This window comes from Rhineura floridana, chromosome 6 (genome assembly GCF_030035675.1).
Source record: "Rhineura floridana isolate rRhiFlo1 chromosome 6, rRhiFlo1.hap2, whole genome shotgun sequence".
In the NCBI taxonomy this organism is placed as follows: domain Eukaryota; kingdom Metazoa; phylum Chordata; class Lepidosauria; order Squamata; family Rhineuridae; genus Rhineura; species Rhineura floridana.
In genome coordinates this window covers 139419891-139434799 of record NC_084485.1, presented here as the reverse complement: position 1 = coordinate 139434799, position 14909 = coordinate 139419891, and the positions used below count along the sequence as shown (strand labels likewise).

At 40.6% G+C, this 14909-nt stretch overlaps 1 protein-coding gene across 1 annotated transcript; it reads right to left on the bottom strand.

Moving 5' to 3' along the window:
- Nucleotides 1-17: 17 nt before the first annotated feature.
- Nucleotides 18-8529, bottom strand: LOC133387976 (complement factor H-related protein 1-like). Its single transcript, XM_061633972.1, has 5 exons — nt 8420-8529; nt 7376-7435; nt 5334-5516; nt 3366-3566; nt 18-883 (listed from the first exon to the last, which is right to left on the bottom strand). Exons 1-4 carry the CDS (start codon nt 8478-8480, stop codon nt 3370-3372), a joined length of 501 nt encoding a protein of 166 aa, XP_061489956.1. The 5' UTR covers nt 8481-8529; the 3' UTR covers nt 18-883; nt 3366-3369.
- Between the last annotated feature and the right edge of the window lie 6380 nt (nt 8530-14909).

Here is a 14909-nt window from a genome sequence, read left to right as displayed (position 1 = left end):
AGATCACATGCTCAAGATTGTAATTGAAACAAATCAATCGATTTATTGGTATACAATGCTTTATTTGAGGCATATTGGTATCTTCATATTATGAAATCTGAAGAAAATTAAGCAACTTAAAGCAATGTAATATAGCACTTTTAGAAAATAATACAGTTGTAGCTATAATTGTGTTGACAAGGTAAGCAGAGTTTGTCATTTCCTATCCTAAATGAAGATTTGGCCTCCTAACTTCTTCCAGCTCATGTAGTTGTGAAACAGAATTTCTAAGTTCCATAGCATATCCTAATTTCTACATTTCTTAGCATACATAGCATTTTGGAATAAAAGTCAGTTGCCCAGTCAAAGCTGTGGGCCACCATCATGTACTCTTCACTGGGTAAGAGCACATGTAGCCAAGGTTTAAAGACAGCAAGCAAAGGGAAAGCAAATGATTATCTGAATACCATTTATATTGATTAGGAACTGCACCAGGTGAATGGAATTTCCCATGTTTTATGTCAATTTCATTAAATACATAGATTAACCCACATTAAGACATATACTGTGGGTTATCTGTTTGGGAGGAAAGCACAACTGGGATACTTGCTTTTCCAGCACTTCTTTACTCAGGTCACTTGGACACATTCCACTTTCCATTTTCAGCAATGTGTTCCACATACGCTGAGACACCATTGTTGTTTTCTTCTTCATGTTCCTTCATCATCTTATCATATTGATGCCCAGATGCTGAGGTCTCACAAGGACTGTCAGTGAGAGTCATCAAAAAGTTCTAAGCGCAAAGTGACATACGGCTGAATGTCATCTATTTTAGTCCATCATGGTTGTTCTACTCTTTACTGAAGTTGCTGGCTTTTAGGCCTAGCAGGGTCCAGATTAACATCTGCAAGAGATTTGCAATTTATTGGGGCATGCGAGAATATAAGCTCTATAGTACAGAGCAGGGGTGGGGAATCTTTTTCAGTCCAAGGGCTGCATTCCCTTCTGGGCAACCTTCTGAGAAATACATGCCAATGATGGATGGGACTAGAGGCAAAAGTGGGTGGAGCAATGAATGTAAAATTTGCCTCTGTATAGTAAGCTATTTTTTACACACGCTCTAATGCCCTCTCTTCTTCTCCATCCAGACAAGCAAGAGGCATTATCAAAGTTCAATGACACATTCCAGCTGGTCAAACCTAACTCGTGGCGTGAACCAGGGCCAGTGAGGGGTGTGGCCTGGGGATAGGAGGTGTGGCCTGGGGAGAGTTCCAAGGGCCAAACAGAGGCTTGGCAGGCCACAGGGGTTCCCCACCCTTGGTATACAGGTACTAATGTAAAGGTGGAATTGTTACTATTCTATTAAGGGGGCTAGGAATTATCTATCCATACTTGATTTCTCATTTCCCCAATCTGTTAAAAAAGAAAGCCCAGATATAATGTCCAGTACAGCAACTGATTACTTTCCTGTGTGTACTTCTATGTCTGGGGGAGGGGGGATCTTGCAGGGTCTTTAAGGAAAAGGCAAGTTTCTTGAAAACAGGCAAACTTGGGCAGACATCTGGAATGTGAGCTATTTAGCAGATAATGGTTTCATGGTGATACCAAAATTTGATCAGTATATTTTATTTAGTATTAAATTAAGGCTATTGATCGTCACAAGAATTTATTTATGAAAAATTGGGGCTTATGTTTTAGAACTCTTCAGACACAGTTTAATGTATTTTCTCTCATGTGTAATGAATAACAATTGACCACTGCAACAGTAGGAACACTTAATGTGGAAAGATGAAAGGGATGAAACTGATAGCCACAAATACATAATGCCAAAGAACTGGCCTTTGTAAAGCCTGTAAGTAGCAAAACGAATTGTGTGTTATTGATGCTACTGTTATATATCAGGGCATAGTCAGCAAACAAAGAGGCTGACAAGTACAGAGTTTGTGCATCACATTGGCTACAAGTGGGACCTGCAACAAAATGTTGCAGTGAGGGACTCCAGACGGTCCATTCCATTCCTCTTTCCCACAACAATTAAGTCAGCTTTCTGTGCCCACTGAGCATGCTCAGACTCCATTGGGATGTTTTGGGAGCTGGGGGGGGTCTGATCTCAGGATTAAACTATATGTGATGTTAAATTAATGTGTCTTTACGTCTATCTTGCCAGTTTTAAAAAATGCAGAATATACCAACTCTGTTTCGGGGGTGGGTCTGATAATTAATGAGATCAGAGCAGGCATGGAGGGGAAATTAATCATTTCCTTCCCTGCTGCAGTCCTGAGGAAAAGCTCTCTCTGAAGCTGGTATTTGCTTTGGGGAGAAATCCTTTTCGGATTGAGGACTGTGTTTCCTTAAACCCACGCGAGGGTAAAGGTCTGTCTGTTCCAGGCTCATACCAGACCAATCTGCCTATGTAACTGTAACTTCAAGGTTTTTCCAACTATCTTAGGTGACAGATTTTACAAGATTGTGACCAAATAGTTTGATCAATTTGATACTGATCATCCAGGTTTTATGAGTGGGTAGAAATCGTCAGATACTGTTCAAACAGTATTGATCAATACACGTCTCAAGCAAGAATTGCTATTAATATTTTTGATGTAGAAAAGGCATTGGGGAAAGAATACTTGAGAAAGAATACTTATTAACAGAAAACGTTAGCAGAATCTTTCAAAAAGTGGATTAGAGTATTTTACATTTCCCTCATAGACAGAATTAGGATAGGCCATCATTTATTGGAGTTATTTTTTTCTACAAAGAGGTGCAAGGCTTTGTTGTTTATTCTATCAGTAGGACCTTTAGAGATATCTCCAGGAAAATGCAAATGGTTTTAAGACTGGAGGCAAAAAAGAATCAAAATTCTCTCTTATACAGATAATGAGGCAATACTGTTAACAAACCTATCATACTTTGTTGGCAGATCCATCTGTAAAATACTATGAATGGATAAATAAAATGAACTCTGAAATACTGGTGATCTCTCAATTGCCTTGAAGGAAAACATGGAAAGAATCCTGTTAAGCTCCTGTTAAAGACTTTGCAGAAGCCTGCAATTCCCTAGAATTTCCATGTAAGCAGGAAATGTCTAAATAACTTCTGCCACACCTAATATTTTAATAACATTTATTTGTATGATTTATATCCAGCTCCTTATCATGTGATTTCAGGGAGGGTCACGGCGATTTAAAACACAAAACGTAAATAGCAAACAAAATAAATATAAAGAAGCTTGGGATATCAGATCTCGACCTGATCAATCTCCAGAAATACTAGTAGTAATAGCAGCAACAGTGTAACTAACAGTAATGCTGCTGCTGCTGCTGCTGCTGACAACAACTATGTCGTCTGAATTCTGTGCTGCCATGGCTGAACTAGGAAATACTTACTGCTTTAGATACATCTTGGATATACCCACGGTCCAACTACACATTGTTTTCTAAAAGGTGGCGACAATGGATCCTTACGAAATCCCGGTTTGCACTCAAACTCCATCCAGTAGTCAGATGCTCTCATGGATGTTGACTTAGTTATCGACCTCAGTTGTATATTGTTACGCTCCATGTCAGATTCATTTGCTCTACAGGTTTCTGAAGAAAAGCACAAATAAGTCACCAGTTATATTTTGGGAAGTTCTTGTTGTCAGTCATGAAGCCACCCAATTAACCTGTTACAGGTTATTTTGATATTTGAATAAACAATGGGTGTTTTTTTAAAAATATATGCACCAAATGAACACAGAAACTGATAAATAACAAAGCACTTCCCTCCCGCCCATTAAAGGGCTCACCCAAAGCATGGAGCAGCTTTCAATCTACAGGCTAAAAAATTCTTCCCTGGAACTCATAATGGTGCACATTGTTTTCCAACCCCTTATTTTATCCATACAACAACTATGTGACGTAGATTAGATTGGTTACCCACTGAGCTTCATAACTAAATGGAGATTTGATTTGAATCCAGGCTCTCTGGTCCTAACCTGATACACTATTCACTCTACCATACTGAATTCACTCCTATAAGGAAAAGTCAGGCACTCCACTTGGGGACACTGTTGCAACGAGGAGAAAACCCTTTCTGCATCCCTGAGACTTGGCAGCTTGGATGTCAATGCCTAGGATACCAGAGGAAGGTGTGATGTATCTTTTTGTATAGAGTATATAGAGATCAACTGACCACCACCCCAGGATCTTACAATATACAAATCACGGAGGGGGGGAGGGGGATTGGAAGGGGATGGGGGAGGGGAAAGGAGAGGTGAAGGAAGGGAGAGGGAAGGGGCATGAGGGAGGGGATAGGAGAGAGGAGGAGGGGAGGGCAGGTTTGATCATTTGCATGATTTTTTAGTTCAGTGGGATTTACTCCTGTGCAATCATGCTTAGGTGAAACTGACTTAGGGGAGTGGGGGGGAAAGAGGGCAGGAAGGTGAAGGAGGGGGAGGAGATTGGATGGGTGGGCACTGGGCAGAGGGGAGGCCCCTTTCCTTTCCAAAAGGAAAACATTGGGAACAGTATCATTCTTTATCAGGGTTTCCCACACATTTTCATTCTACAGAAGACACATGTAGCCTCCCACCTAAATTTAAACCAAAGCTGTCCATGCCCACATCCACACCAGACTGTCGTTTCACTTTTGGCAGTTGCTAGGAGATGCCCTGTTCCCCTCACAAGGCTTCAATCAGAGCGGCTGACTGTTAAACCAGGGACTGTCAGGGAAATAGGAGTCTCCTCTCAGCACCCTTCACAAACTACACTTCCCAGGATTCTTTGAGGGAAGCCATGACTGTCTCACATGAAATCAAAGTCTGGTGTGGGTGTGGCCCCTTGATTAGGCAAGCCCAGCAGCTGTGAGTCTGGAGTTTAGAACACTGGCAGTTGGTTCTTACTGAGCATGCCCAACATTATCATTGAGTTCAAGCCAAAATTTCTTAAATTAATTAAAAATCAGCCAGGCATTTTTTTTAACTTTTAAACTGAAGAAGATTAAGGTCAGAGTATGGGACAAGGTCAATAATAGGATTACAGGTACTCTGTGAACATGGCTGATTTTTAATTAATTTCAACAGATTATAAGAACTCTGGCAGAAGAAAGTCCAAAAGGGGGTCTGGTGTTTTTCTTTTTACACTTTGAACTCTCGATTCTCTCTGAGTGTTTTGTGTATCACCGTGAAAATTTAGAGTGTGTTAAGCAAGCGTTTCTGAGTTCAGGACTATAAGTTTTGTAAGGTTTTGTTTTGAAATGAGCTTATGGGAAGGATCAGAATGGCATAGGGGGTATTTTCAATTTAACATTGCGGAATGCGAAAAATCCATGCTGACTATAGTATACAGCCAATCTCATGGCTGTATAATACTTACTAAGACATCTGGGCACGCCAGTCCATTGGCCATTTATACATGTTGCAAGTGGAGTGCCTTCCATTACATACAGTCTGTAGCACTGATACATTATAGTTGAACCGGATGAGAATCTTTGCCTTGGGGAGGCAAGGAGCAATGCATTATCCACAGCAGGTGGACGACCACATCTTAATGGCATCACTACAGTGAAAATATTGAATAAGATGTTATATCAGATGACACCTACTACCAGTAAATGCCAGATTGCAGATACTACTGCACTGTATGCCAGGAAAAAGAAAGAAAACAGAATGGAGAAAGAATTTTGATTGTCAGAAATTAACCAAATTATGAAACTCTTCTTCCTATTAACTTGTTGATTGGTCCCTCAAACCTGCTGATATGGCGCTCTTGTGTGTGAATGTTGCTGTTTTGACTACTTATGGACCAACACTTAGAGAACTGAAATTGCTCTTAGTATATATGATTATAATTTATTATTGCAAAGAGGTGCATGGAATGCTGTTGGGGCTTGGCCTCTGCCTTCAACATTTCCATACCCCTGCCCATTTCTTAGCATGCAAATATATGACTACTTGATATGCATACCAATGTGACATCACTAAGCAAATACAGGAAACAGAAAAATGGGTGAGAGTGCTTCTTGTCATAGCTTGAGGCAACAAGGGATATTTTCTGAGTACATGGGCTCAGCCAGATGACTGCAAAATGTGTGACACGCCCACTATGTGTGTTCATTATTTTTCGGTCGTCCAAACGACGTCTCGCGCTGTTACGCATTTTCGCGGGTTAAATCCGCTCCTTGCAATACTGGCAAAAATGTGATTTGCTGTTAAAAATTGGGAATCATCCGCTGTGCCTTCAGGAGTTAGGATGCAATACTGCGGACTTTACAGCTGATGGGCACTTCTTGGGCGTTTCCCCTTGCCCCTTCTCCTCATTCCAGCCAATCACGTATCTGCACTTTTGCGCATGTGCGAGAATAAGCCCAGGAAAATTGAACCAATCATCACAATGGTGGGGTGTTGGGGGGGTGTCTGCAACTACTGTGCAGATGCATTTTATTTTTTGCCAGCCTGCAAACTGGGCGGCCACTCTGGGTGAGATCTGCAATGCACAGCAAGTGAGAAAGGGGGGTGGTCGGTTTCAGCCTGCCTCCGGAAAGCTTTGTCAATTTCATTCTACTTGCTGGGGTTTTTGCTTCAAATCAGAAAAGCATACATTCCTTTAAGTGTAATATCGTTTAAATGTAATATTTTTTGCCAGCCTGCAAACTGGGCTGCCACTCTGGGTGAGATCTGCAATGCACAGCAAGCGAGAAAGGGCTTCTGGTAGGTTTCAAGCCTGCTCTGGAAAGCTTTGTCAATTTCATTCTCCCTGGGAAGGAAAGGGAGGAGGGGGGGACACGTTTCTTGGTTTTTTGGAGAAATAATTGCAATTGCCAGCGTATGTATCTCCTTAAATATCAATAAAGGCAGAAAAGCATACATTTGTTTAAGTGTAATATCGCAAATGCAAACAAGAAAAGGGCTTCTGGTCTGTTTCAAGCCTGCTCCGGAAAGCTTTGTCAATTTCATTCTCAGTGAGAAGGCAGGCGTGAAACCTACCAGCAGCCTTTCCTTCCCAGGCGAGAACTTCTTTACAGCCATATTGTGCTTCGTTGCAAAGGAGGAGAGGAGCATACGTAATTTTTTTTGCTGACCAATTGGTTGATAGGGGGTTTTAGAGGCGGAGCTTGGAAAAAGCGAAAAGAATGTAGGGGTCTTACCGCTGCGTGTGTGGGTGCAAAAAAGCGTGTTTTTTTAATTGGGAAAGAGCGAACTAAAAGGCAAAGTGAGGACTATCAGATGACAAACCGAATATGGAAACCGTGGATTATCCCACTCCGTTTGGATAAGCCCCATATCTCTTCACTTACTTAACCCCTGATGACACCTACAATGCAGATTCTAAAGTAAAAGGATTAGGAATACCATTGTGCCCTAACAAGAATTCATGCTAGTGTTTGCATTTCAGGCTGATGCAGTTCTCTATCTTACCTGAATCAATCATGGGGTTCACCAGGTGCTCGTAAAGCACTTGTTCCTGCTGTACTGGGACTGAAAGAGAAGGATGTGGAACGTGAAAAACTGGGGAATGAGATACAATCTGAACTATCTTTGGGGGGGAGGGACTTGGAATGATTTATTTTTTATAAACATTTTCTGCTGTACTGTTTTTGTTCTAACTTTTTAAAGTATATGCTGTATGTCACTCTGGGAGGGGGTGAAAGATTAAAAGATGCATGTGGAATATAGAGAGGTATATGTAAACTCTTGGTCATCTGTCCTTAATGGATAGAGGAATGTTGACAGGAACACTGGTGGCACCCCCCTTTCAGCAGATGGTGCTATATGTCATGGCGATTTCTTCTGAGTCAGCACAATTTTCTACCTGTATTTTTTATGGATGCATATGACATACCATAATCAGAGTTGCTCAATGAGTTTGTTGTGGTCTTGGCTTTTCCACAGTGCTTACCACTGCACCATCAGTTTGGATTTGGACAGAAGGGTTAAAAAAGCAACCACACGCTAAATGGAATCCCTGTATATATCAGCTCTAATGCTAGTTCACCACTTTTCAATCCAACAGGTTCAGAAACCAAAACGAAAGCAACACCACAGGAATCCCAACAAAAGCCTTCAGCTGGGAAAGGGTGGGAGAAAGGAATGGGTGAATCTGAACAAGTCTAACCCTATTAATAAATTGCAACACATCAGAAAGGGATAATAAAAATATATATCAGTGCATTCACAATCTTTATGTTCTGAAATTAGAAGCAAATTAAACATCATTAAGCAACAAAGAACTATTAATTAGCCAGTAGATACTAGCTGCAACACACACCTTAAAGATTTTTTAAACTGGAAAGTAGCAAATACCAACATTTTCCTGTGATTTGTTCTAGTTTTACAATACTCCTCTTGAAAGGATGGGTATTTATTTGTTATTTCCAAAATTTCTACATCACCTTTTTAAGAAAAAAGGATACTCAATACCCCCCCAAAAAAAGAATTCTTACCTTGTCTTGAATAACTTACCGTTCTGGAAGATGTAGCATCTCCATAGAAGAAGCAGAACAATATAACCCAACCAGCTCATGTCAGTATTCCAGGCAGTTGTTAATGTTTCTGGCCAGGGCTTTTAGTAAATAGCCCTAGTGACTGTCCTTGCAAAGGTCTTTCACCTTCTCTGTTCCACAGAATTAATTGTTTACTCTTTGGCACAAGGCAAAGTCCACCAGACTTCTTTGTTGCAAAAGTATGGTTTGTAAAAGTAGCACTTTTGAGAAAATAGAGCAGAAATGGGAAAGCTTTTTTCAGTCTGAGGGCCAATTTCTTTTCTGGGCCATCTTCTGAGGGCCACAGGCTCTTTGGGTGACTCACCTTAATCTCCAAACTTTCAGCTTTCATTTTTTAAAAAATTAAGTTTCTAGGTGGTCTGGTTCCAGAGATAGACACCAAAATGTCACCACCCCACAGGGTTGTGATTGACAAGGAATTATAGAGCCAAAACATAATAGAGTCAAATTGAATTGTCTGCCTTCAAGTTAATTCCAATGTATGGCAACCCTATGAACAGCATTTTCATAGTAAGCAGTATTCAGAGCGGGTTTACCATTGCCTCCCTCTGAGGCTGAGAGGCAGTGACTGGCCCAAGGCTCAGAAACGTGCTTTTTCTGCTTTTCTGAACATGTCACAGACTGAATAAGTAAATTCAAAGTCCTATTGAATTCAATGGGGTTTACTCTGGGTATGTTTACTCTGGTAAACTTTCAGTCTTTTTCTCTCTTGTGTGTAGGAGTCAGACAGGTTTAAATTTTGAAGAGGGCAGTGTTTTGCAAACTTCCCAAATTGAAGCTTTAATCCAGTACTTGCTTTTCCAGAGTAAACATACCCAGAGTAAACCCCATTGAATTCAATAGGACTTCCTTTGGAGTAGACATGGTTAGGATTGTGCTATAAATTGATGGGACTTTTGAATGAACATAGGAAAGAATTGTGCTTGTGTTGTCTATCACTCCCCCTCCAATCTTATTTTTAAAGCAGTTAGGCAGGGCGTACTTAGGTATCACTGTTTTTATTATGTAGGAAACTAATACTGATTTTATTTTTTTTTAATGTTCTGCAATGATCAACTGGTTTTGACAATAATTATTATACGGGGTGTATGTATTTTTACATTTCCTGTGTGCGTGCATGTGTGTGTGGAAATCTTTCCAACAACCTGTTGCAGTCTGGTAGGGTAGGGCTGCAGTCTGGAAACCAAGGCAGCTCACAATAAGAAATAAATCCCTTTAAAATACAATAACCATAAAAACAAGTATAAACAGTTGCAAAACAGCTTAAAGTGGCGTGATTCTGAATTTTGTGTTGCGTGAATGAAGTTGCTTATCACTTGAGGTTGCAGTTCTGTCCCTATTTGAGTAAGCCCCACTGAATATGTTGGGACTTGCTTCTGAATAAATAAACGTAGGATTGCACTATAAATATCTTTACAGGTTGTGTAAATAATAAACATATTTGATAGTCATGCTTATACAAATATTTCTTCATTTTTCATATTTTTGGTTTTTGAGGAATCCTGACTGGTTGTGAGATGCTTAGTTTTAAGCCTTACTCGTAGGAATCTTGTTGTGGTTGGCATGGTATTACATTTAAGAAATCATCACTGTCTTTTATTCTTCTTTTTCTATTTGCATTTCATTTACCTTTATCCTCACTCCTTTTCTTCCATAGAAGCAACAACAGTGGTTCCATGCACTCCGCTCAACCTTCTTAAACCCACTGATGATATACCTTGTTGTTTGTTTCTTGTCCAATAGTGGTAAAAGAGAATTCACATACTGGGCAGCGTGGCTGCAATTGCTGTTGTTCCCAAGCTGCTGCCTATGAAGGTAGACCTAATCATGTGTGCTTTCTCTCTGTCAATTATATTCACTGGAATTGGGTTGGCTGATAAAGGAGTTTATAGCAGCCCACAGGGAAGACAGAAAAGGGTAGAGAATCTTCTTACTCATTACTCAGACCTCTTTCTGAAGTGAAGGGTCAAATCTGTAAAGAAATGTGGATGTTAAAAGGTAGGGGCAGGGCATTCCAGGCAGGGGGTTGCCAACCCTACTTGGATATGGGTATCTTTGCAGAGGATCCCTGGTCAAGCTTTACCAACAACACAATCCAAACTATATATACGGAGAAGTAAGTCCTATTGAGTTGTATGGGGCTTAGTCCCTTAGTAAGTGTGTTTAGAATTGCAGCTCTTCAGGGGCATCCACCTTTACTCCTGAGTGCTCCCATCTCCACAACACTAGGCTCCTTTCTTCCTACAGTGGCCTTCTGGTGACTGGCCTGGCCTGACCTGAGGGCACTTGAACCCTTCTTGCCAGAAGCGAATTGGCTAGATTAAATGTTCCCTACCCAGGCTCCATCTTTTAGCTAAGATTTCTATCTTCATTTCCAATCAGATAAATGTTTTTGTATGAACTGTATGTGCCAAGCAACTGTGGTTGATGCTTAATGTATCATGCTTAATGACATCACTTGGACCTGCCCCATGACATCACTCAGGCCTGCCCCCAAAATCTCAGGGTTTGGGATGCTTCTGACCTAGCAACCCTACACACTGGTGGTGGGCAGGGCCAGAGACCAAACTGGTGACACAACCGTTGTAAATTTCACCATTGTAGTAGGCAAAGTAATGCTCAAGATTCTACAACAAAGGCTCTTACCATATATGGAGCAAGAAATGCCAGATGTCCAAGCTGCATTTAGAAAGGGAAGAGGTGTCAGACATCATATTGCAAACATACTTTGGATAATGGAACGGACCAGGAATTTCAGAAAGAAATCACCATGTTCTTTATTGATTACAGCAAAGCCTTCGACTGTGTAGATAATGAAAAACTATGGAATGCTTTAAAAGAAATGGGGGTGCCACAGCATCCAATTGTCCTGATGCACAACCTATACTCTGGACAAAAGGCTACTGTATGGACAGAATATGGAGAAACCAATTGGTTCCCAATCAGAAAGGGTGTGAGACAGGGGAGTATTACAGAGCTTGGAAAAGTTACTTTTTTGAACTACAACTCCCATCAGCCCCAGCCAGCATGGCCACTGGATTGGGCTGATGGGAGTTGTAGTTCAAAAAAGTAACTTTTCCAAGCTCTGGTTTTATCACCCTACTTGTTTAATCTATATGCAGAACATATCATACGGAAAGAGGGATTGGACCAAGATGAAGGAAGTGTGAAAATTGGAGGGAGAAATATCAATAATTTAAGATATGCAGACAATACCATCCTACTAGCAGAAACCAGGAATGATTTGAAACAAATGCTGATGAAAGTTAAAGAGGAAAGCACAAAAGCAGGCCTACAGCTGAATGTCAAGAAGACTAAAGTAATGACAACAGAAGATTTATGTAACTTTAAAGCTGACAACGAGGACATTGAACTTGTCAAGGAGTATCAATACCTTGGCATAGTCATTAACCAAAATGGAGACAATAGTCAGGAAATCAGAAGAAGGCTAGGACTGAGGAGCACAGCTATGAGAGAACTAGAAAGGTCCTCAAATGCCAAGATGTGTCACTGATTAAAGTCAGGATCATTCAGACCATGGTATTCCTGATCTTTATGTATGGATGTGAAAGGTGGACAGTGAAAAAAGAGGATAAGAGAAAAATCAAGACATTTGAAATGTGGTGTTGGAGGAGAGCTTTGCGCATACCATGGACTGTGAAAAATGGTTGTAAACCGCCCAGACAGCTTCGGCTATGAGACTGTATACAAATGCAATCAATCAATCAATCAATCAATCAATAAAAATACAAATAATTGGGTGTTAGAACAAATTAGACCAGAACTGTCACTAGAAGCTAAAATGATGAAACTGAGGTTATCATACTTTGGACACATAATGAGAAGACATGATTCACTAGAAAAGACAATATTGCTGGGAAAAACAGGAGTAGAAAAAGAGGAAGGCCAAACAAGAGATGGATTGATTCCATAAAGGAAGCCACAGACCTGAACTTACAAGATCTGAACAGGGTGGTTTATAACAGATGCTATTGGAGGTTGCTGATTCATAAGGTCGCCATAAGTCATAATCGACTTGAAGGCATATAACAACAAAAAGAGTAACACAGGTAGTGTGGAAGAGGGAGATAGAGACAGAGATGTAGGAAGGGACAGAGAAGATGAACAGACAGACAGACAGAGGGATTTATTTTAATAGGGAGTCGTTTTAGTAAAGGTGAGAGCATAGATTTCTGAGAGAGTGTTAGGCATTTACAGAAAAACAGGAAATATTTACAATGTAAATGTGAGATTTCTTAACGGCTTCTGTATTGTGGTTCTGTCACTACCCATCAAGACTTAGAACCCTCAATACAAGTTTAAATGTTTCAAATACCCTTCTGGGTATAATTACAACAAGGCCATATCCAACTTTAAGAGGGTCACTTGACAAGATGTTATTGAATTCTGCTCCTTGCTGGGCTCTCCACAAGATGCTCATGGATGCAAATTTATGTCACACCTGGAAGTTTCAGGTGCCCAAAGTCACTGTAGTAGCACAGAGTATGAAGACTCAACAACCCCAGTTTCTAACCTTTCCTCCATTCTGTCTTAGGTTGAAAGGCTACACAACCTCTTGAAGAAGTGCTACAGATGGTGCAAAGTCCATCGCCTCGACTGCAAAAAGGAACCAAAAATCAATGTCATCTGAGAGGCCCAATGACTAGGAGATGAAACAATTGGCTCTGATAGTTCAGGCGAGGAAATATCCTATGCTGAAGGGGAATTATTGTGTGAATCTGCCTAATTAGGTGAGAAGGAGACAGGTCTCTGATTCAAGAAGGCTTTGGAGGCATCTCTTTTGAATAAGGGAGATTATCATTTGCCTTTCCTTCTGTCTTTTCCCATTGTTTCATCACCAGAGTACCTCAATTCATCTTTTGATATTTTACTCAGTGAAGCAAAAACCACCCATAAAAGTTTTCTGGCATCTGGAAGCCTGGAGAAAGGTACCACTACAACCTTCTCCACTACTTTTGAAATGAAAGCTCTGAGAGTCAGTGTGGTGCAGTAGTTAGATTAGGGGGTGCCACCAACACGTGCTGACAAAGGCCTTCTCTGGTGCCCGCATGATCCCCTCCCCATCCCCTGCTGCCATTAAGCTTGAAACAAGCATTTCTGCTTGGTTGCAGGGTCATGTAATGCCTAAGAGTTTCTGCAACAGGATAGAGAAAGATTCACCTGTTCTGATGATCCATTGTACAGGAAAACAGTTCCTTTGGGTTTTGATGAGCTTATATTACTACTTGATGCCTTTCATAGCTATATGTTAATGTTATGTACTTCATTTCCCCTGGTTTATTACCTATAGGCCTGACTTGGCATGGCCATTTGGGGTTCTAATCCTCCTAAGCACAAATAACAAAGGAAGGCAGATTTTGGCAGAGGCTAAAGAGCTTACTTTACTTGGGTTTACACTACATCATAATGGTCATTGCATCCAATGGCAGCTGTTATCAGAGCTATTACTACCATAGAACTATTCATCGGTCCATTTGCCTTTGCCCTGAGGAATCAAGCCAACATTGATAGGAGAATCCACACAGTCCATAGACCAGTCTATGCCAACCTGATGCCCTCTAGATGTTTTGGACAACATATCCCATAATCCTTGAGCATTGGCTGTTCTGGCAGGACCTGATGGGAGTTGGTGTCTTCCAACATGCAGAAAATACAAGGTTAGAGAAGGCTCCCATAGACCAACTTTGGTCTAGATATTGTACATCCTCTCCTTCAGAATTCTGCAATTATCTATTTTGTAAGTGTTATCTTTGTATGAGGAGCTGTTAATCCAAGAACTTTGTGACATCTTAAAGATAAAGTTGATGACATGGCTAACGACCCATCACAAAGCCATCTGTGGCTGCAAACCTAACCATATCTACTCAGAACTTAGTCCCATTGAATTCAGTATGGCTTATGCCCAGGTAAGTGGAGTTAGGTTTGCAGCCACTCTTACTACCTTGATTTCAGAATTCAGTATAAACTTGCCATCCTATCTTGTTTCCCTCATTCAGGCAACAGGAAGGAACAGGTTTCGGTATGTATCAAGAAAACTTCACAGAATAAAAATAAAAGGAATTTTAAATTTAATTTTACTTTTAAAACAAAGATTTTGGGTAGTCAAAAATGTGCTGTCAAATTCTGATGGTTTTCTCCATTTTGACAAAGAGGCTAGGACTTTAACTGAGGATAAACAGATAAAATCCACAGGTGACAAGAGAGAGAACTTCTTTCCATGTGAAAAGGAACAATAATGCATTCCACTGGCTTTTTTAAAATTCACACTAGAAAGCAGATTAAGGCTAGAATTCTAAACCCATTTATCTGTGAGCCTTTCTGAATTCCATGGGATTTACTTCTGAATAGGCATGGTTAGAATTACAGTCTTCATGCATGTAGGCTGCCTTTGGCAACAAAGAAATAAGAAAAGCACCTGTATACATCAG

Bases quoted from the DNA above. Each gene is read 5' to 3' on its own strand.
- LOC133387976 (XM_061633972.1), bottom strand. From the start codon at position 8,480: ATGAGCTGGTTGGGTTATATTGTTCTGCTTCTTCTATGGAGATGCTAC. The intron at 7,436-8,419 runs GTAAGTTATTCA...CTTCTCTTTCAG, and splicing joins ATGCTACATCTTCCAGAACG to TCCCAGTACAGCAGGAACAA. The intron at 3,567-5,333 runs GTAAGTATTATA...GCTTTTCTTCAG, and splicing joins TGGCGTGCCCAGATGTCTTA to AAACCTGTAGAGCAAATGAA.